General features: G+C 35.1%; 1 protein-coding gene across 3 annotated transcripts in view; it reads right to left on the bottom strand.

Annotated features, from left to right (window-relative positions):
• Nucleotides 1-24,866, bottom strand: part of kst (spectrin beta chain, non-erythrocytic 5 kst) — a 593,342-nt gene that overhangs the window by 348,651 nt on the left and 219,825 nt on the right. For all 3 annotated transcript variants that reach the window (XM_090376665.1, XM_090376667.1, XM_090376666.1), the window contains exons 18-22: nucleotides 23,200-23,394; nucleotides 13,221-13,443; nucleotides 11,092-11,198; nucleotides 5,540-5,626; nucleotides 3,044-3,106 (exon numbers count right to left, since the gene is read on the bottom strand). In XM_090376665.1, coding sequence (XP_090232791.1) covers nucleotides 3,044-3,106; nucleotides 5,540-5,626; nucleotides 11,092-11,198; nucleotides 13,221-13,443; nucleotides 23,200-23,394 — 675 coding nt within the window. The remainder of the gene's footprint in view (nucleotides 1-3,043; nucleotides 3,107-5,539; nucleotides 5,627-11,091; nucleotides 11,199-13,220; nucleotides 13,444-23,199; nucleotides 23,395-24,866) is intronic.

Here is a 24,866-nt window from a genome sequence, read left to right as displayed (position 1 = left end):
TTTGCAAAGCCAAATGTAGTTGTGAAAAAATTTTGCAAAATCTGAATTATTTTCAGAAAAAAATAAAACTATTTCATTTTTTTATTCCATTAGTCATCTCAAACTTCATCCCCTTGACAACCATCTTACTTCTGTATGCAGCAATAATTTATCATAATCGGATCCCATATCCTTGCATACATTTGCAAAAAGGCAGCTATTAAATACACAACATTTAATAAAGTTGATAACTTTTACTGCATCTTGTAGTACAGTATTTAGATCAGTGGAAATGGTAACAAATGGGGTCCATAGTTCTCAAATACATATATAGTTATAGTTATTACCCAGTTTATTAACAAAAACAAATTATAATAAAATATAATAAGATAAAACCAGTAGAATCAGAAGTGAACGGTTCGCTCCCGTTTCTAGACGTCCTGGTACATCGCGTAGGCCCACATCTAGAGACCTCAGTATACCGCAAACCCATGTGGTGCGGTCAATTCACCAACTACAGGTCCGGCCACGCACCACGCCATCTCAATAGCACTGCCCGCACCCTATTCTCCAGGGCTTGGAGCCATTCCAGCAACGACACAATTAGGCGTAACGAGATCTCCCGTGTGAAGACGAACCTAACCAAATGCGGTTATCCACCACATGTACTAAGCAGATGCCTGTTACAGGCAGAAGAACTCACATCCAACCCAAGACCTCCGAAGCAGGTCAGTATATCGTCCGCCTACATTCCGTATTATCCAGGAGTGTCAGGATGCATCTCGAAGGTCCTTAGAAGCTACAACATCAAATGTGTGCAATTACCCTGCAGGAACCTACGGTCACTTGTGTCCAACGTGAAGACCCCTGTCACACCTGTCTTACGCAGCAATGTGGTGTATCGTATCACCTGCAGAGACTGTAACAGTTGCTACATAGGGGAGACATCAAGGCGTCTCCAGGATCGCCTCACGGAACACGACAGAGCAATCCGGCTTGCCGAAACTGACCAGTCCGCGGTCGCAGAACATTTTTGGGCCACCAACCACGATCTTGACCCCAAACGCGACTTTGAGATAGTGGGCCATTCACGACACTTTCGCCACCGCCTATGGCTAGAGTCACTCAACATAATAAACAATCCTAAGGCATTAAATCGCCAGAAAGGCATGCGTCTACATCCCATCCTGGAAACTACCGTTTTACTGCTGGATGATCAGTGGCGTAGAAGCAGCACACGTCCGTGCAACAACAATGACGCATGATTAACGTGCCACTTTGCTCGCTGTATTGTATTCAAAATTTATATTAACTTGTCAGTTGACAAAGGGACACGCGTCCCGAAAGCTACTGGTTTTATCTTATTATATTTTATTATAATTTGTTTTTGTTAATAAACTGGGTAATAACTATAACTATATATGTATTTGAGATCAGTAGAAATGTTCTTAGCCACAAGTGTCTCTCGATGAATGACACAATGAGTAAAAGTAATGTGTTTATTATTGGCAGATTTAATTCTGGCTACAAATCCAGCATTCTTTACTATCATTGCTCCAGCACCATGGGTACATACACCAATGCAGTTACTCCATTCCATACCTTCTTCCTTAAAAAATTCATTCACTTTCTGAAAAATACATTTGGGTTACACTGTAAATGTAAGTGTAACACAAATACCTTCATTTGCGTTACACTTACATTTCAAGTGGTGTAGCAAAAATGAAGTTTCCTTTCAGAGTGATGTAGCTCACCAATAGTGTTATACTGTTATATCGACATGCAACAACTTTGAATTAAATAAATTCCAAAGAATGCTATTTTTTTATTTCTAACAGTTTAGGTGTTCACTAAAAATATGTTAGTGATTTTGCTAGTGACTATACAAAAGCTAAAGCAATAGTAACCAAGATATTAGAGAATTAAAACTAACCCATTAACCTAATAAGATGTTATGTTATTTGGTTTTTAGCAACATTAGCAACTAAGGCCATATTGCTCCGGGGATGTGCAGTGGTCATTCCCTGACCTTTCCGCATTCTCCATATTTGGTAGTCACGGGCTCGAACCCCAATCTAATCAAGGAGCATGTGCTATGCACTGCTGCTCCTGCCCACCTGGCTATGGAGGCGCCTAACCTAATAAGAATATCAGAATGTGGGATATATCATAATGGGGGATTTTAACTTTCCAGATATTGAATGGAACTTGTGAATTGGTCACTCGCACACTAGCTTTTTTGGATTTACTGGATGATTGTTTTCTACAGCAGCATGTTCGAGAGGCAACCAGAAGGAGTAATACCCCTGATCTGATTATCAGCACTGATTATTCATGCATTAAGAATTTGCAGAGAAAGGAACCACTGGGTGACAGTGATCAAAATGTACTGATATGGGAATTACTTAAAGATGTAACTACCATCAAGGCTCAAGGGAAGGGCTTTTGCTTTTGTAAAGGTGACTACAGGGGTCTCAGACAGTTTTTAAATTCTGTACAGTTGGATCAAGTAATGTTGTTACCAACATTGAATTCTAAATGAGAAGCCTTCAGGGACTTAATCTTGGAGGGTACTAGGCTTTTCATTCCAACTAAGAAATACTGTTCAAGCCTAAATAGATGTCAGATGAATTAATGACTCGTGGCAGAGAAAAAAAATGTATGGGATGCATGTAAATTATCAGGTGACACAAGCCTATGGCAGATATAAGCTTGTCTGTAATCAAGTCACAAAGGAGGTTAGGCAGGCAAAGGCAGATTACGAGAAATCTTTAGCAAAGGACGAAAAGAAAAACAGCAAAGAGTTCTTTACTTATGTAAACTCTAGAAGGAAAGGGATGAATCAGATTAGACCACTTAACAGGATACCACAGTAGAAAAAGGTTTTTATACATAGTCTTGCACCATTGTTCTGTATTGAGCAGGAAATGTGACATGTACATATATATATTTAGTTCTCTACATAAAAAGCATGAAAACTTAATGTGCATGTGTGTGTGCACGTGCACACACATATACATTTCAATACCTCATAAAAAGTAAAAAGTTAACTTGTATAAGTTACCTCAAACTTTTTTTTCATAACCTCAACACCCTCTTTTGGATCATCAGATGTTAGCATTCTTTCCTAGGAAAGAAAATAATAAACATTTTTTCAATAAAAGGAAAAATATTACTTAGAAATCTTTGTTCTAATAAATTTATGGAATTCACATTCATTTATAAAATGCAAATAATATAAATTTGATTCAGAAATAACTAAGATAAAATTCAGAAATAAATAATAAATGGAGGAAATAAGTTGACATGATACTTGTAATAACATTGTATAGTAAACTGTAATCTCCTGTCTTTCCTACTGTCAGATGTCTGGTAAATCACAATGACTAAAACATAACAAACCTATAGGATCCTCATTTGTTCTGACTGTTGGTCCACTATGTATTATTTGTAATTAATTTTAATTTAATTTATTAATTCACACATAAAGGATGATCACAATTACAATGTGTGAAGGTAAACAGACAAATTAAATATATAATGAATAAAAATAAACTGATTGTATAAAATATATAACATGCAAAATCAAATGGATGAAACAGATAAATGCAAACTAATAAAAGTGTAGTAAAATACAATAAAATATATTAAAAACAACATAAAAAACAATACTACAAAGGACAAGTAAAAGTTCGATGCATAAATAATGTAGGTACATAAATAATGTGGATATCTTATTAGATAAAACAACAAAAAGAAACTCAAAAAAGAAATATAATAAAAATTTAAACATTTTTGGAAATAAACACAAGTGAATAAGAGAATTTCAATCTGTGAAAGGGTCTAATTCCAAAAAGTTGATTAAATTTAATAAGTTAAAAAGGGACCTAAAACAACAGTGTTGGTACAAAAAGACAAACTCGGTGATTCTGTAGGTTTATCTGGAAAGAATACTTATAATGGAAAGGAGATCAGAACAGACAACCTTATTATTAATGATTCTGTAAAGAAATTAAAGTCCAATGATGGTTCTTCTGTGGGATAGAAGGTGTAAGCAATATCTTTTCAAATATTCTTTCTTTATAGGCATTAATCTTCATTAAGCTTATACAGTTGATAGAGTAGTCATATGTCATAAAATGAGTGTCAGGATCAAAAAAAAAGGCATCACACTGCATTTAGAAATATTGATAAAAACTTATTTTTAATGCCCAAGAATAAAAAACGGTAAAAGCTCCTTGCAGAGATTGAAAGTGAGCAAAACTGACTACCCTAAAAAAAAAAAATTTTAAGTTGTTGGCTTATGATAAAAAAGACACATCAGAATTTGTTAAGAGACAGGCTAGATCATTTACATAGAAATTAAAAAGTAATGGACCAAGAAAGGAACCCTGTGAGACATCAGTGTGTAGAAGGTGTAGAGGGTAAAAGAGCTATAGTATCCCCATTATGATCAAAATAGTGTGGATTTTTTTACTGCTATGTGATAATTAAAGCTTACTTATTCCCCAGAACACTGCTTTAATTTCCTCCTTTAAAAAATTCTGGGACTGCCCCTGTTTGTTACTTTCTTTAGGAAGCAGAAAAAAAAAAAAACTGGATAATCTCACTTCTTCCAATCACATTCATAGGCACAAAAAGTCAAGTTATGACCACTTTGCTTACTGGAAGCTTTAAATGGTGAAACTCATGTTTAGTCAAAATTTCTGGAGCCCCCTTCCCCAAATCTCCTTCAACTTATCTACTAAGTACTATAGGTTTTGACATCTTTTGTGTTTGGGGTTTTCATAAAAAATGAATCTAATGCTTATCTTATTATGGGGTTTTCATAAAAAAAAATGAATCTAATGCTGATCTCATTAAAATTACTAATAGTTCAATACATTAACATGCCACTTTTTTAATACTGGATACACACCTGGTCGAACCTTATCTTACCTTGGCCTCTACAGTTTTTCTGATAGACTCTTCAAGATTGTTACATTGCTAATTTCACAGCAGGCTGATCCCCTCTTCACTGTTTCCTTCTGATTCAAATTGTAAATATTAATAATTGCAAAGTACCTATTCAACATATCAGCTGCCTCATTTGTCTATGAATCTGCTACTAGCAACTTTTAAGACACCTATGTAATTTACTTTCTTCTTCCTTGTATTCACATGAGTTTAAGTCCTTGTCCAAATCTTTAGCTCTCTTTCCTAGGAATTTCTCATACTCAGATTTCACCTCTTATCCCATTGGTGGTTTTATTACAAATATGCTTATAACCGTGATACAAAACAATAATATAACTGCCCCATACTTTCCCCCCCTCAATTAAACCTTTCAGCTCTTTAATCTGGAAAGGATATATTAGTGTCTTCCATGATAAGTCTCTTAAAAAGTTCCCATAATGTATTATTAGGATAATTTTAAACTAATGGCAGAAAACTACGCGTGGATTTTCCATAGTTTCAAAGCAACTGAAATCACATATTTTTAAATCTATGAATTTTAAGAAATCTATGAAATTAAAATTAAGAAAGTACTATAGAATACAAATGTATCAAATGTTTTTACCTTATCTTTCATCCATGTTTCAAAATCATCACATTCTCTGTAAAATCCAAATAAATGCATTGCATCCTCCAAAAAATGACGACGAGCCTAATTAATATGAAAAATAGTTTTAAGGTAAAAATATTTTAAAATAAACCTTTGTAAGCTTTGTTTTTCTTTATTAAGTAAATAAGTCATTCTAAATGGTAAACAAGAAAAGAGTCAGTGACATATGAGAAATTAATTTCATTTATGTACTTACACAATTATATAATTGTGGAAAGGGGAAAAAAATTGTCCAAGCAATATCGGCTAGTTCTTATTCTGACAATTAAGGGCATCAGAATTCAAGAATTACAGAAAAACAAGTTAGGATAATGAAACACTTCACTGCATGTAATTAAAAAACATTTACTAATTTAGAGATGTGAACAAAAACAATACAGAATTTAAATATAACCAAACATTATGATCTCTTCTTTGAGAGCTTCAACTATAGTAAGTAAACTGAGAAGACAGGAGAAAAATGACATGTACATACTTTGTATGTACATGTCATTTTTCAGTTTGTACTTCTCTACATTTGTACTTCTCTACAGTTTGTTACAACTGTAACAAATCCATTTAGTTACAAGTTCACTGGCAAGTTGTAACAGGTGACTCATGAATTAGTAACAAAAGGACTTATGAAATGGAGGGGGGGGAAATCTGCTTTTGGAACTGGAGACTGAGCAACAGAGATTACGGCCAAATTAAATTAACACTATAAACAGATGTTTAAGTTATTGAAGAGATTTCCTAAGTGTAAAAATTTTCAGGGCTATGCACAAGGTGTGTCTGAAAAGTTTTAGGACTGATTTTTTTTTAAATGATACTACCAGCACTATACATTGCCCACTGTTGAAACTATTCACTATCAAGTCTAAACTGACTCTGTTCCAAGTTTCATCACTATGCACAAAGGCACAAAAACATTCTACTGGAAAGTCATGCTTAAGTTGGCACAGTAAAATCATATCATCACGGATTCGAGTACTGAGCAAAGAGTGGCGATAAAATTCTGTTTTAAAGTTTGAAAAAGTGCAACTGAAATGATTGTAATGGTGAGTGCAGCTTGTGGATGCAAAGCACTATTGCAATCCAACATTTTCACTGGTATGGGTGGTTCTGTTTGTTTGTTTGTTATTTGGTTTTTAGGAGCATTAGCAACTAAAGCCATATTGTTCCGGGGATATGCGGTGGTCATTCCCTGACCTTTCCGCATCCTCCGTATTCGGTGGTCACGGGCTTGAACCCCCAGTCTAATCAAGAAGCATGTTCTATGCACTGCTGCTCCTGACCATGGCTATGGAAGTGCCTGGTGGTTCTGTGAAGAGTGGAAAAATTTTTAGGATGATGTGCAGAGTAGTCACCCATCCCAGTCTCAAACAAACTCAACCATCGAAAAAGTTCAGCAACTGTTAATGGAAGATCGCCACCTGTTCCCTCCGAATGATAACAGAACAGCTTCACATCAGCAAGGATGCCATACATTTGATTGTTGTTGTAAGATTAGAAAAAAAGGAAAGTGTGCTTGCACTTTGTACCACATGCATTGACGGCAGAACAGAACAGAAGGAGGAAAGAGTTGCTGTATATCGAGATGGCAGATGCCATCTTGACATGCACCATCTGCCATCTCAAGATGATTGAGATGGCAGACAGTGATCCAAAATTTTTTTAAAAAATCATAACTGGTGATGAACCCTGGTGTTTTGCATACAACCCAAACAAAAAACAAATCAGCTGCATGGGCTGGAGAAAATTTGTCAAGGCTGAAGAAACCCTGGTTCCAAAAATCTCAAACCAAAATGAATGTGGTGATTTTTTTTTGATTGGCAAGAAGAGTTGTGTTTTTGTTTTTTTTTGGTAGTTGTTGGTGCGTTGGCTTCTGTGGCCATAATGCACCTCCCAAGATTTTTGCAGAACTTTGATTCAAGCCCGAGGTGGTATTCGAACCCGCGACCTTTGAGTTGCCAGGCAGGCACTTTACCCACCCAGCTAGCCCGGTCGGCAGAAGAGTTGTGCACAAGAATTTGTACCGGAAGGACAGTCAACTCTGATTTTTACGGGGGAGTGATGGACAGACGGTTGAAAAGAATTCAGCATGTTAGGCCAGACATGGCTGAGTCTGGCGAGTCTTGCTTCACGACAATACACCTTCACACAATATGACCATTGTTGAGAAGTTTCTTGCACAGAAGGGCATTACAGTGCTTTACCATCATCATCATCTCCTATATTCTCTGCATTTGGCACCTGCTGATTATTTTCTGTTCCCCACAGTGAAATGCCACCTGAAAGGCACAATTTTGATAGTATTTCAGACATCCAAACCAGTGTGATGAGGAAATTAGGATTCCTCAGAGTCATCCAGAAGCTGTATGACCATGCAAAGAGGTGTATTGAGTTACAAGGGATGTACTTTGAAGAGTAAATGGTAATATATTTTTTCCTTGTAGTTTCAATTTTTTACAAATGTAGTCCTAAAACTTTTCGGACATCTTGTATACACAGCACTTGTCCTATAATTAAGATTGAGTGAATGGCATAATCATTAAAAGTTCAGAAGTAAATATGATAGCAGTTAGATAAGTTATCCTGCAAGAAAAGTATGAAGAATATCCCAAAGGCAATGCACAGTACACTGTTACATAGATAGGAACTTTTTATTTTATAAGTGAAATTAACAGTTCTTCAATATAATAGCACCCCCCCCCCCCACACACACACACAAATTTCACAATAATTACTGCAAAATAATATCTGTCTTGGTAGTCTCACACTCCAATCTGTCAGCCATTCTTGCTGAGATGTAAAATACCTTAGCTCACTTCAGTGGAAATCTCCCTCAACACTCGGCAGAAAATGTCTTAAAAGCATAGACTGCAATTTGAATTCTGGTTCAAAATGTTAAATCGAAGTAACATCATTTATCCTCTTCCAAAATCCATTTCAAAAATCATACCATATAATAGGACAGTAGTAACTGATTTATCTGAAATTAAACATTTTCTCCTTCTATTTCAAAACTTTATAGTTCACACAACAATGAAAACCATAAAAGAATCTTTGTAATACAGTCAGAAGTTATACCTATAGTCACCAGAAAGCTACCACATGTATTTAATGTGCTTTACTTTTGGGTTAACCCTCACATTAGAAAAAAAAACATGTGGATAACTGATATCTATAATCAATTATGTATAAATAAATATATATTTTAATTTAATAATGCAATGTATATGAACAATATTCAAAACAACTTTAGAGGCAATCATTTTTGATAAGTCATTTTCTTATTTGCTGTTAAACATGGAAATAGGGAACAAGACCAACAAACTTTTGTGAGTGTAAATGTGAATTTTGACTCAGAAATTGTTAATTGAAAAAATTCAAAAAAAATTTGAGAGTTGTTATCTCATCTCATTTCCATCTGTCTAAAGTCTAACCCTACAAAGGATGATGGGCATTAAAGTTTCCTATTATTCAGATAGGATTGGCAAAATTGGTCTCAAGATCCATGTAGGAAATACAGGACAACAACTATAAAAGCAAATCACTTTATATACAAGGGCTCTTCAATAAAGAATGATCATAATTACAGAATGATTAAATATCCCATAATTTTTCATGAACAATCATAATGCTTGCCATTTCTAGCTAAGCCATGGAATTTAAGACCAAACCAAGCTGCGACACATAGCAACTGAGCAGTTGACTCGCACGCACAGTCTGACCTTGGCAGTCTGTCAAGTTTATGCCTGTTCATTTTCGCCTAAGTAACATTGGACATGACACACAAGGAACAGTATGCTGCTCTCAAATTTTGTTTCCATATCAATAAAACATCAGTGAAGCATATGAAATGTTAAAAGAGGCTGGTGAATCTATGCTTTCACATAATACAGCTCTAATATGGTTTAGAATGTTTAAAAAAGGACATGATTCAATTACAAAAATTGGGGATCTTGGAGCTTGAACCGAGCATGCACAAACATGTGTCGTATGCAATGGTCATGGAGAATAATGTACATGCTTTCTACTGATATTCTCAGCATCTCTGCCAGTTGCCTTACTGTTATATGATGATCTTCTTTCACAATTACAAATGCAGTGTTTATGGTTTCTGTGGTGACACCAGAGAAACAGCAAGTTTGAATGGAGGTTTGTCAGGAGCTGCAATGGATGGTTACTGAAGATGGTGAGGTATAAGATGATAATGGTGGAGAGACATGGCTCCATCATTTCAACCCAGAGTAAGCAATAAAGCTCTATTTGGAAGTCTACGTCATCGCCAACACAAAAAAAAAAGCAAGAGTTGTGGCTTCTGCATGAAAGATTATGGTCATCTTTTTTTTTTTTGACATTCTCAAGGAATGGTTTACCAGCATGTTGTTATTGTTCGTTATTTTGGTTTTTAGGAGCATTAGCAACTAAGGCCGTATTGCTCCGGGAATATGCGGTGGTCATTCCCTGACCTTTCCGCATCCTCCGTATTTGGTGGTGACGGGCTCAAACCCCGGTCTAATCAAGAAGCGTGTGCTCCGCACTGTTGCTCCTTCCCACCTGGCCACAGAGGCTCCTACCAGCATGTTGTGTCATGTCATACAAATGTTACAGGACCTTACTACAGAACTGCACTGCACACTTTGCAGGACCATATTCGTCACAAACAACCACAACTGCGCACTGGTAGGTAGATGCTGCATCATGAAAATGCAAGATTTCACATTGCTCATACTGCCATTGAGTACTTGGCTAGCATTAATGTCAAATGTGTTCCTCATCTGCCCTACAGCCCTAACCTTGCACCTGCAATTTTTTTTTATTTCCAAAGTTAAAGAAAGTCAAAACTGTTACAGCATCCTCTACAGTTTCACTGTAGGAATCTATGCATTATTTAGTTTTGACATTACACTCGGTTGGTTTTAAAAGGGCAAAAGTTTTCAAATTGTTCAGTTTTATTTTTGGGAAGTATGTCCCCCTCCCCTTCTGAAGGAATTTAAGGATTTGAACATCCTGTAAAGACTTGTCTTTGATATCCACAGAGCACTGAGCCACTGTGCCCAATTTCTAAGAGAGTGGTTTAACCAGAAGTTTGTGGTTAAGCAGTGGATTACAATTTATAGATTACGAAATAAGCAGCAAACATGCTGTTCACTTTGTAATCTAAAACTTAATATTTTGCATTTAACTCAAAAAATATTCTTATTTTTTGAATGAAAAATAGTCATATTTTCTTTTAAAATTTTCTCCTATATTCTTCTAATACATAGTGATGTATTCTATACAATAAGCTGAATAAAGAGTTAAAATCTAAAGTGAAGTTTGTATTATCTTACTTTGGCTATATGAAAAGCATAATATTACTGCAATCACATATAAGTTTCTTTTAATTTCAAGCTGTTGCACCAATTACAATGAATAATCTTCAAATAATTCATTTTGACACAAAGCATAAACTTTTGACACACACACACTACTGAATTACAAATAAAGTACAAAATACAAAATTTACTATTTTTACATACTTTTGATAATTGTATTAGTTCAGAATAAGCTGTATTGATAGCTTTCTGTCTCTGCTCAACACTCTCACTTTCATGTATTTTATTTGAAGACCGAGCAGGTGAGTTTTCTAAACAAAAAAAAAATTAATTAGAAATAAGTCAACCAAAATTTATAAAGGAGGATAAATTCAGAAAACATGAATGAAAGTAAAGTTTTATGATAATTATTCTAGCAATTATTGAAATTATAAACTTAAACCATTCTCAAAATTCATGAAAAATTTTCACTGATTGCTATTGCTCAACTATAAAAGCTATCTTTAACTTTCTCTCTCTTTTTTTTTTTTTTTAATCAATTATATTTAGGAAAGACAGTTTAATTTTTTTATAATTTAGTTTAATTTAGAAATAAAATAACAGTTTAATTTAGAAATAAAAAATAAAATAAATAACAAGCTGATTTTAAATTTACTGTAGTAAAACATGTTTATTTAGAGTGTATCATAACGTGTGGGACCTACTTCGGGGATAAATTTAGGACCTATAAACAATAAAGAAAAAAAGTTCATGAAACTTAGATCTGATTTCACCTTGTTTCCAAGTTACAGCCATTTTTGTGTTCCAGCAATTCTTTCCACGAACTGAGTTAGAAAGCTGGCTCTATTCAACCATTTACAAATAATGCTTGATATCTCAGAGAGGGTCCTGCTGTAAACAAGATCCCATAGTGTTCTTTAAGTGATTTCAGTTAGTTCTCCTGATAAGAGCAGTACATTTTGAGCTTGTTATTAACATTTTGATACTGTGCATTTTCTGTGATAATGGAGGCTTATTCACATCGAGATATGGCAGACATGCATCTCATTTTTGCACTTGCTAGATGCAATGCAGCTGAAGCAAGATGTCTGTATGTAGAAAACTTCCCTAATCATCATGTACCAAATAAAAAGACCTTTCAGCAAATACATGATCACCTTGCAGAAACTGGTTCATTTAGAAAACGAGTTTCAGATGGTGTTAGACACATAAGCACCAGAACCATTAATTTGAAAGAAAGGATTCTCAATCACATTGAAGAAAATGATGGTGACAGCACCTGAAGGATAGCAACAGCATAGAACATGGGACATGTGACTGTGGTGAATTTTATGGAAACAACAGCTTTATCCTACCGACTTCCCACCACGAAAAGCTTTTTATACTTGGTTTCTGCAGATGTGTACTCGTCATCAGCATTTCCCATCTGCTGTTTTGTTTACTGATGAAGCTGGATTTACTAGGGATGGTGTGGTCAAATTGTGAAATTTGACCACACCATCTCATTGATCAGATGGTCAATCAAGAAACCAGCAACAATTCAGCATGAATGTATGGGCAGGAATAATTGGCAACAATTTAATCGGGCCTACTGTTCTGCCTGGAGATTAACAGAAAGAACCATCCTACTGCAATTTTTTAAAAGAATGAGTTGTTGGAAGAAACTGCACTTGATGCCATTCGTCACATGTGGTTTATGCACGATGGTGCTCCACCTCATTTTAGCTGTGTCGCTAGAAATATTTTGGATGAGTGATTCCCTAATAAACAGATAGGTCACAGGACCCATTGCCTGACCTGCATGCTCCCCAGACCTGAATCCATTTGATTTTTATTTCTGGGGCCATCTGAAAGCCATTATTTATTACATACCATTGATAACATTGAAATGCTCCACCAATGTGTGGAATAAGGCTGCCAACAAATCTGATAGACACCTGGAACTTTTGAGTGGGTGAGGAGGTCTATGATAAGGTGTTTGCAAGCTTTTGTTCAGGTGCACGGCACTCATTTTGAGCATTTCCTGTAAATGTAAGCAGATAGTTGCTGGAACACAAAAATGGTTGTAATTCATAAAAAAAAGGAAAAATCAGACCTATATATGAAATTATTTTTTCATTGTTTTTAGGTCCTAAATCCATCCATGAAGTGGGTCCCACATGTTATGATATACCCTGCATATTGTGCAAAAAAAAAAAACTTTAATAACGAGCTAATCAAAAGATGATTAACAATTTCTTCTTCGCTATACGGCACAGCTAAAAGTAGCATGTACAAAAATTTCTAAACTTGGTGACAGACATAGGCATAAAAAACTTCTTGAAATTGCTCACTATTATGTGGAGATTTCTCTTTCTTTTTCCTAACTACTTGTTTCTTCATTATCATTTTCTTAACCTGCTGTTTTTCTGGTACCTTAACTGGTCGCTTAGCTACTTTCCTCACTAACTTTGGCTCAATTTCTTTCACGTAATTTGCAGGAACAAATCCATCTTGGCCACTAGCTTTTCGAACATTCCACCAGTCTAAATTAGTCTTCTGAAGAAGTATCATTACCTAATTAAATAAGAATGAAATATATTCTAACACATGTACATGGTGGAAACAGCTCTCTCTTTCTCACAAATGTAAACACACACACACACACACACACACACACACACACACACACACACACACACATGAAAAATCCAATTATAACAGATGTAAGGAACATAATGGAAAGTAATATAGAGTAGAATAATATAGACAAGATTAATGCCATTGAACTAACAACTGAACATCACATCTGACTACAAAATACAGATATATGCATGTAGCTAACAGAGAAGTAATATACGTAATTAGCAAAGAGAGAAGAAATATATGTAACTGGCTAAGAGAGAAGTAACCTCTTATATGAGAAAAGAGAGAAATAGGCTTATAACTGAACAAATAAAAAACAAAGTATGTACACCAGTTATCTAAAACAATGCATAGAGGCCCATAAGAAAAAGTATAATAAATTTGCTAATTATAAATACTTATATTGATTAATATGTTATCATAGACTAGCACAATTCAATATATCCATATTAAAACTAGCTGAAGCTATCTGTTTATAATTGCTATCTATTGTTATGGCTAGGCCTAAAAGATTGGCTGTTTGGCCACTGGGTATAAGAATAAATTATATTTGCAACAGTTTAACAGATTACTGGGAGAATAACAGCTAGTACAACAGATATCAACTATACAAGTATATGCATATCAAAGATAACCATATTTGATACCTAAAGTGGAAGGGGGGAATACTATAAGCTAATGTAAAATTAGGCAATATCAGTAGGAAAAATATGATAATGAACAGTACCCCACTCTGTCTCCCTGGAAACTATATATTACAACTCTAATAGACTGTTGGATACAAAAATTGGAAATAGGAAGCAAAAGGCATAAAAGGCAGGAGCTACAGTATCATTGTTGTTGTTATTTGGTTTTTAGGAGCATTAGCAACTAAGGCCCTATTGCTCCGGGGATATGTGGTGGTCATTCCCTGACCTTTCCGCATCCTCCGTATTTGGTGGTGGTCACAGGCTCGAATCCTGTGACCACCACCTAATCAAGAAGCGTGTGCTACACACTGCCGTTCCTGCCCACCTGGCTATGGAGGCGCCGCTACAGTATCCTGGGATTTTGTAACTCCCAGCAATTACACTCCCAGACATACTGGGAGTGTAACTGCCATTCCATAAGAAGTGATCACAGTAAATCGTAAAGAAGAGCAAACAGAATAGAATAAAGAATTCAACCCTGAATAACACAGGCGTATAAAATGGTTGGTAAAATAGACAATTAACAGTAGGAAATTTTAAAGCAATTTCAACGAACTGACATCAGGGAATAGCTAACATGACATGGTATATATAGTGTGGCTAATAACCTGAATGATACACCTTAATGACAATCTACTAATACTAGAGTGAAAATACTGAACTTTTAGGGAAATCCAGCAATTAACAGATGTTCAATCCTAACAGAATGACATTATGCTCTGGAAATAAAAACTATCAAACGAGTTTATTCAAAATTCAAGATGAGCACAAATCAGAGAATCAGAAGACTAAAATAACAAAAAATAAATAAATTCAAAATCAAATTCATAGCTAATAGGATTTTAATAGGAAGAGCTATGCCTAGGTATAAAGGAAACCATGGCCTCCTATCACTAAAATATCATTCATAATGGAGCAAGAATGAATTATAACCCTCTTCAGAATGGAAGATCTAGATATATCTTAATACCAACTCAGTGCCCTGTGATCAAAGCTGGCTGCTTAAAAATATCATATCACAATAATAAAATTAAAATTAAATAAATAAAAATAAAACTCAAAAGAGAAATCAACTGAAAATTTAAATGTCATACGTCATATAATTTACTCTTATATCTGTAAGCCATTTGGGGGAACAATCTCTAGGCCTTAATAACATACCATTCAATATTCTATTTATAACTGGCCTTTTATGTACAGGGGGTTCCCGATATCCGAGTATTCATTATCCAAGTCCCCGCAGTTATGAGGATTTGAAAATTAAACAATTAAATTGAGAAAATTGACCAAGCACTTGAATATTTTTTGTAAGAATGATCTTCTTCATGATCGTGCAACAAAAATTAAATGCGAAGTTAAAGACATAACTAAATGCTACGACACAATTTTATCTGAAAAATTACGGCAAAAAAAAAAAAAAAACACCAACAACTCTGGATTCATTCTTTATTCATACAACTGAAAAATAGTGTAACTTCAATAAACTTTACTTAACCTTACATTGTGCAGCATATTACAATAAAAAATGTCTAATAAAATAATTTTCTCATTTTTCGGTTCCTTCATACATTTTTTTCTATGTAAAAGTACACAATAAACATTACTATATAATATCGATATAGATACACCATAGACAACTCTTAAAGAAAAACTACGAAGTGTGAAAGGCATCCTTTCCTCTGTATCTCATATCGTGCTCATCCTTCACAGCGAATTACCATGTATTGCACTATCTCGAATAAGTAACACTTCATTTGCAATACCAGGGTACCTGCCCACCCACTGATGAAAAGCCAACTAGCTTTGAAACAGTGCCGTCTGGTTGGTGGTGCCGACCGAGAATAAGTAACAATAGTCTTCTCCGTTAGTGAAGTATTACTTATTCGAGGTAGCGCAATACATGGTAACTCGTTGTGAAGGATGAGCACAATATGAGATACAGATAAAATGATGCCTTTCACACTACTAGCATAGTTTTTCTTTAAGAGTTATCTGTGGTGTATCTAAGCTGATATTATATAGATACAGAATCTTAAAAATTCTTAAAATATTATGCCTAGTTGCATTTAGTTTTATTTAAAAATGGATTCATTTTAAGTGGAATTTTCTGGAACCAATTATCCTTGGATAACGAGGATTCCCTGTATACAGCATTTCTTCCTTTTATGCATATATTATTTTTTCCTTTTATGTATACAGGTAGTTCCCGACTTTACAAGTTAATTCGTTCCTAGCACACGAAGCGAAAACTCGTAAAATGGGAATTTATTTCCCATAGACGTAATGTTAAAACAGGAAATGCAATCTCAACAATGAAATTTGACCATTGCAGTAATAAATAAAGGTCAACAAAACAATAGTTTATGCTTAAACAATGATTTATTTATCCAAAGAAATGAAAACAAACATAGCCTTTAAAATCAAGGAAATTATAATAATAAAGAACTTATTTATGTCCATACAAATGTTAATGAATGTTTATCCTTCATCATCATTGACTAAATGCACATTCATTGATGGTTCAGCACTCATTAGTGGCCCGGTGCTGGTCATTGGTTTGTTGGAGTGTCGTCTTCTTCAGAAATGCTACAAGAGTCGGGTTTTTTTTTTTTTTTTTTTTTTTTTTTTACAGAACAGTCCTCTTTCCTTTGTAAGTTTTCATGACAGGATCATGTAACATCAATGTGGTAACTGCTTTATATTATCTGGGTTCAAGCAGACAAGATGCTTTCGTCTGCCTGAACAAACAAAACATATGCACAATAGTACTGTATTGTATAGCTATGAGCGTGGGTTGAAATGCCATATTTATGAATGTTTAGCATTTATTTATTGCAATTAATGTTCGTATTTTCAATTTTGTTGATACTTGGGGAAAAAACTCATTAACCCAGAAACTCGTAACACCCTGTATAGTATTTCTTCCTTTTATGTATATGGCATTTCTTCTTATACAGGGCTCAACAATGCTCAGCATTGTTTTGGATCAGAGGACACATACTGGCTACTTATTTGTTTGAATATGAACCTACTTCTCTCTTATCTCCATGCATATATCTCTATATACATATGTAATTAAAAACGAATGAAGTATGAAAATAGACTAAAATTCCCATATTCAGGTGACTCTATATGCATATCTTTATATTACATTCTTCTTAAGGTACTTGAAGGTGTAATTTCATAACATATTAGCATTAGCAGGGGCATATGATGAAAGAAAGCAAGCTTATACAACATCATCCAAACAAAATCCCATTTCACACATCCATTTGCTCTAAACGTTTGTCCAGCTCTCCCTTGAATTCATTTAAGCCATCAACTTCCACAATGACAGATGGTAGTTTGTTCCAGCAATCAACTACCCACTGGCAAATTTCCATGCATCTATTCTACAATTGTCTTTTCTTAATTTGAATTTATGCCCCATCAGGTTCGTAATCTGAGCAAGAGGAAGAATCCCATCAGCATTGAGCCTGCTCAAACCATTCACAGCCTGATACACCTCAATCAAATCACCTTGCTGGTGCCTAGTCTCCAGATGCTGCAGTTTGTAGAACGTATATCTTAGCACTCATATTTTTTCATCCTTATAGTCAACTATATCCCAAGTATACCTTTTCTTTTATTACTTTGATGTTATGTACTTAGTGGTATACTTAGTGGGATAAAGAATTTAAGTTTGTTTCATAATATGTACATATTATGAAACAAACTAACAAATATGTCTGGTCTTTGAAATACACTTTTGGAATCAAGTAATTCCAATTCTTTCCCACAATAATGGGTTGCCAGAGGAAGGTTATCCAAAATGATGGTCTAGAAATGCATTATTTCTTTGGGGTAGAACAGGTTATACAGCCATCTAAAAAAGGTGAAGTATATCGTGATCTCTTAAATGTGTATGAAAAAAAATCAGCCATTTATAGTCAAGAGCCTTGAAACTGACAGCCTTTTTTCAAAGAATATTTGCATTTTGCTTCAAGTCCACATCAATTATCAAATCAAAAGAAGATTCTACCTTGGTCCTTTGGAGATAGGGTTTGAAGGAAAATGAGTCTGTGGGTAAATAAGTTCAATTTGCATTGCAAAATTGTTTTTAATATTTGGGCCCACATGACTTAGTGAATCCCCTTTTTATGCAGTAAGTTTATTGAAGATGAAGTATGAATTGCACATACTGGACATGGTTTTTTTATGTAGAGATTTGAAATGCTCAGCCCATTAAAAGTTCTTGCCAGAATTTGAACATTATTCCGGGTAAAATAATGGAGTCACTGGTTCAAGATGCATTACAGGATCATCTAGACAAGACTGCAGCAATAATTCAGATACAGCATGGGTTTGTTAAGGGAAAGTCTTGTCTGACAAATTTGATAGGATATTATGATGTGGTTACAAAGGAACTGGATGCAAAAAATAATTTTGATATCATATATTTGGATTTCAGGAAAGCTTTTGACACTGTTGCGCATGGAAGACTATTGTACAAATTGGAGCAGAATGGTATTAAGGGTAAGTTGCTACAATGGATAAAAGGATGGTTAAGTGGGAGAAGAGAGAGGGTGGTAATCAATGGGTACTGCTCTTCGTGGACTAATGTTATTAGTGGAGTCCCACAAGGTTCGGTGTTGGGTCCACTGTTGTTTTGTATATTTATCAATGATATTGATGAAGGTATATCAGGCATAATGTCGAAGTTTGCAGATGATACAAAGGTTGGCAGGGTTGTTAATGACAGCAATGGCAGTGTGCTACTGTAACAGGTTCTAGATAATTTGGGCAGATGGGCTAAGAAGTGGCAGCTGAAGTTTAACCTTGACAAATGCAAAGTACTGCATATGGGTAGAAGTAACCCCAGAGAAATGTACCAACTGTGTGGTACTACACTTAAGGTGGTAGAAAATGAAAAAGACCTGGAAGTAATTGTGTAGTCAGATATGAAGTTTTCTGAGCAATGCAGACAGGCTGCCAGGGCAGGTCATGGGGTCTTGTCAATGATATATATAGGAATTTTGCTAGCAGGGAAAAGGAGGTGATTGTCCCTCTGTACACAGTACTCAAGGCAATGGTCAGGCCATGCCTTGAGTACTGCGTACAGGTCTGGAGGCCTCACTTTGGGAAGGATGAAAATTTGCTTGAGCATGTACAGAGAAGGGCAACAAGATTGGTGAGGGAAATGAAGGGATCCTCTTACCAAGAGAGGCTTAAGTTCTGAAAATTGCAGTGGCTGGAGACTAGGCACCTGCATTGTGATCTGATTGAGGTATATAAGGCCTTGAATGGGTTGAGCACGCTGAATTCTGATGGGATCCTTCCATTTGTTCAGATTACGAACCTAAGGGGGCATAAATTCAAATTAAGAAAGGACAAATGTAGAATAGATGTGCAGAAATTTGCCTTTAGCCAGCGGGTGGTTAATTGCTGGAACAAAGTTCCATCTGTCATTGTGGAAGTTGATAGGTTGAATAAATTTAAGGAGGAACTGGACAGGCATAATACTGTAAGATTGCAAGGGTATTTCACTGCGGTAGATTCAAATTCAACTACTGCAGTAGTTGAAATTGAATCTGAATTGAATTCATGCACTTTACCTGTATTTGATTTTGAAGAGACACCACTCTTGATGAAGATCAAGCACCAGGTAATCATCGCTTATGTTCAACATAGAGACAAACACCATTATCCATAGCTTTGCCTAAGTTAATAATGTCTTTTTACATTGTAAAGCAATACCTAAAAATAGGTAAATCCACTAAACATTTAAAAAGCTGAGACACTCTTGTTAACAACTGTTTCAAAGCTTATTATTTGTTTACCAGCTGACAGGTAGTCTCCATAGCAAATGTATGCCATTATGAGAATAATGTATTTGGTCTAAGTGAAGAGAGAGAAGCAGTGTATGAAAGTAAAATTTCCATTTAAAAACATTACAAATTAAACACAACTAAAGTGAAAATGAATTTTGATTTGACTTCAACTGCTGTGCTAGAATACCTCGCAGTCCTATAATACTGTACTACTAGGACAAACGTGACCCAATTCTAGAGATTAAAAGTAAACCCAGAGTGGTTATGTTTTTAATTCTCAGGAAGGAAAATTGTTTTGCAATTTTTTCGTTAAATTTCTTTTAATTTATTTATTTAATTTTTAATTGTGTTCGATTGATTTTTAATTGTGTTCATTTGATTTTTAATTGTGTTCATTTGATTTTTAATTATTTTTTACTGTAATGTAAGATTTTCGATTTTTTAGTTTTAATTGCTGGAGAGTATCATACAGAAGTGTTCTATGTATTATATTGAGGTAAACTTCTCTTATTATTTTACAAACAATTTAAAAACATATTAGAAACTTAGGCAGAACCAAAGATAATGGTATTTGTCTCTAAGCTGAACATAATTTCAAGCTTTAGTATTTAACACTCACCACTCAATCTTCAGTAAGAGCAGAAAGTTTTTTCATGATTGAAATCAAATGCAGATAGAGGGCACAAATTTTGATTTGACAAATGCATTATCTGTCTATTATGCTGTGTTTAATTTATCATGCCAGATTTTCGGATATGGATATCTGCTAACTTTTCAAAATATATACATATATTTTTTGAAATATAGAAGGGTGGACAATAAGTATTTACCCTCACTTAGAAATATATAAGTTAGGGATTTTAAACTTGGCTGGCAATTTCAGCCTTCTCTATGTAGCTACCTTCTACAGCTAAACATTTTTTCCCATCTGTGAATAAGCTCTTTCATGCTTCATATGGAGCTCCTCACTTTGAGCAGAAAACCAGGCTTTCACTTCATTAACTACCTCCTCGTAAGTCTGAAATCTGCAGTCTGTAATGGATTCTTCATTTTAGGGAAGAGGAAGAAGTCTGAAGGTGTGAAGTTGGGAGAATGAGGTGGGTGCTGCAGATTTTCAAAGCCATGCCTGATCACAAAATCCATTGTGAGAGCATTGTCAGCTAGGAGGCAGACACTTTGGATAGCTTCCTAAGTTTCTTCAACTTAAAAGCCTTCCCTTAACTTTTCTTGGAAAAGTTAAGGGAAGCTTAAAATGCTGTTGCACTTTAAGAGGTAATTTGTAAGGATGCACCTTTAGAGCAGAAGCCTGACAATGTGAAGACTCCCAAAACACTAAAAACATAACCTTTCTGGGACAATTGAACAATGGCTTTTTTTTTCATGGGGGGGTGAATATTTCCATTGTTTCTGATAGCGACATACCCAGCATTCATCCATTGTCACAATTCAGTAAGAAAAAAAAAAAAAATCAACATTGTGCAAAGCTCCAATAAATGTGCAGAACACTCGTTTCCTGTGGATCTTTTGATGAAGTGTCAACAATCCTCAGAACCCTCTGGGCTGTCGCCTTTGACATATGCAAGAACTCGTGCATTATGGTGCAAAGCCACCCATGGCTAATGTTAACTTCATTGCTATAAAATTTATAGTCAACCATGTGTCTTCAAGGACTAGAGGTTCCACTTTAGACACAGTGGCAGGGTCTGTGGTTGAAATGGGTTAACTTCTCTTGGTCATCATGTACACTGCTTCCAATGTTTTAGTCTTGTATGGTGGGCAATCCACCCCATATACAGCTTTCATCTCCTCGTGGATTTGTTTCACTTGCAAATGAAGAAATTGTATAACAGATCAAACCTCAAACTTCTATATATAAACTTAGTATATATAAACATAATATCAAATCCCTAACTCAAATATTTCTATGTAAGGATAAGCATCGACTGCCCCTTGTACTGCAACTCATTCTGCCTGTTTTGTTAATAAATAAAAATCAGGTTTCCAAAAATTGGAGGCTAGCAGTAAATCTCACAAATGCAACCCAAACATGCTATATGGACCTTAGGTTGGGTGGTTGCAATGATCATGCCATACAAATAATGATATTTACCTCCAAAATCCAGGATATGTCTCCAGACAGATATCCTTTTTCATGCTGTTACCAGAAAACAGCATATCCATGGTGCTCTCTCTCTCTCTCTCTCTCTCTCTCTCTCTCTCAAGACAAACCTGGACTCACTGGAAAACAACATATAATGCTACTGTCTCAGGTTTGTGTAACGTGCAGTCTACACATATATAATAACAGTTGTCTTGCACAGAGGCCACCCTCATACAACATCCTAGAAGACATTAGGTCCAAAGCTAACAACTCCCAAAGGTCCAAACACAGTCAAGATGGTGTCAAGCACTGCTGTAGTGCCAACAATAAAAAAACATCCCATAATTCAAGGATGTTGTTCTAGGTTTATCTCCACTATCTCTTTTGGTACTAGTTCTTTCCACTTTCTTTCAAGTGTGTAGATAACCATACAATCAACATTGAGCTGTCTGGCTACATTTGCTTAAAACTGACCAACGTCAATCTTTACAATTGCTATTCAGTGCAAACATTCAGACAGGTGGTCCCTTTCTGTCAATCCTAACAAACTGATAACCCTGAGCTAACTGGTTGATTTGCCAAATAAAAAATAAGCTACTTTTCTGGCCACTTCCTTATAAAACATGATTGCCAGATAGGCTACATCAACGCCTAATATCACCATGGAGTCAGGCCATGTTAATCTGCATACAGCATGTGAAATCAGCACCATCATCAGTTTCAGAAAGTGCAAGCATGTATTGCTTAAATCAATGTTTCATTAATGATTATGTGTTGTGGTGGTGGTGGTGCTCTCTCTTTAAAAGAGACTGGTAATTCAAGCACTTGTTGAAAGGTTTCTTGACAGGTTCCTTTACAAATCTGAGTAATGGATGAAATTAATGGATGAAAAGTGAAAATCATTATACTACCATAAACATTATTTTTAAGTCTAGCCAACCTAAAGTTCCAATAGAACTTAAACTACTTCCCACATATAACCTGATGACTCCTTTCGGAATAATAGAAAAAAAAACCTGAAAGGGCTAAGCTGTTTTATCTAAGCATTACAAATCCTAATAAATAAATTAATTACATGTTAAAATACCTCTCCTTTTTCCATGATCATCCCTTGCCCTTTAAATGGATACAATGCACGAACTTGTGGTAATCGTCTTTCTTCTACTGTATCTTTCAAAATTTCTTTTTCAACTATTTCTTCAACCCATTCTTCAGTTGGTACCATTATCACCTCTTCTACTATTTCTTCAGTGTCTGGTTCATCAACCACAGCATCTAAAAGCTAATGAAAAAAATAAAGTTTTCTAAAACATAAACAGTTAATTTTCTAGTCTATTTATTATTGAGATATTCAGAAAAATTAGTAAAATCTGGAAACTCATTGGCAGTGTGACACCATTTAAAAAAGTGAATGTCAATCGATGTTATATTGCAGAGACAACAATTATATGTTAAGTAATAGGTTGCTTATGGGTATATAATGAATGCTTACATAGATGAAAATCTAAAATTCACCTTATTTATTTGCCTTACTCTCATAAGTTTCAAACTATTTGCAAAGCTTACCAGAGAAAAGATCAATTAATTTAATTTAATCTTTCCTTTAATGAAGTCATTTTCTTTGAGGGAATTATCTATCTTCACATACTGTTCATCATCATAAGCCATTTTTAATCCACTGCAGGATGAAAACCTCTCCAACAACTTTCCAATTCCTTCAGTTTTGTGCAATGGCCATCCATTTATTGCCCACGAACTTTTGAATTTCATCTGTCCATCTCTGTTGTTGTCTTCCAGGTTTTCTTTTAGCTCCTCTTGGGTACCATTCTGTTATTTTCTTAGTCCATCTATCATAGTGTCTTTGAGCTATGTGTCCTGCAAAAGTCCATTTCAGTTCTTTAATTTTGATAAGAATGTCCTTTACTTGAGTTCGCTGCCTAATCCATGTGTTTCACTTCTTATCTAACAGTCTGATTCCTAATATAATTCATTCCATTCTTCGCTGTGTAGTTTTAGGGTTCTCCCCCATTTTTTCAGTGAGTGCCCAAGTTTAACTTCCATAAATCATGGCGGGGAGTATACATTGGTTCATTATTTTATGTTTCAGACAACTTGGAATATTGCTCCTCATTATGTGACTATATTTCCTGAAAACTATTCATCGGAAATTTATTCTTCTCTTGACTTCCAGCCATTTATCACTATTACAGCTAATGACTTGTCCGAGATAAATATATGAATCCACCTTTTCAATTTCTGCTTCTTCAATGATTATATCCCTTCCTGTGGCATACTTGTTCATCATTACTTTTGTTTTAACCATATTCATCTTTAGTCCGAAATCCTTACTAATTCTGCATAACTGATTAAGATTTTCCTCTAATCGTTTGGATCATGGCTTATGATCACAATGTCATCTGCAAATCATAAATGCTTTAGGTACTCTCCATTCACATTAACTCTTTCTGCAACCAGTCCAATCTTCTGAAAGCTTCTTCAAGGACCGCAGTAAACAACTTCGGAGATATTGTGTCTCCTTGTCACACTCCTTTCTCAATTTTAAATTTGCTACTGTCTTGGTCTAGTCTGATAAAGGATGTAGCATTCTTGTATATTTTCTTCAAAATCATAATAAAGGAATGTCTATGCCTTGCCTTTCCAGTTCCCGAAACATGGCCTTATGTTGTACGGAGTCAAATGCCTTTTCATAATCCACAAATGCCAGGCATAATGGTGTTTTATATTCATTCGCTT

This window comes from Mastigoproctus giganteus, chromosome 6 (assembly GCF_048544385.1).
Source record: "Mastigoproctus giganteus isolate SK-2022 chromosome 6, ASM4854438v1, whole genome shotgun sequence".
NCBI classification, from domain to species: domain Eukaryota; kingdom Metazoa; phylum Arthropoda; class Arachnida; order Uropygi; family Thelyphonidae; genus Mastigoproctus; species Mastigoproctus giganteus.
This window is presented reverse-complemented; position numbering and strand designations above follow the sequence as displayed.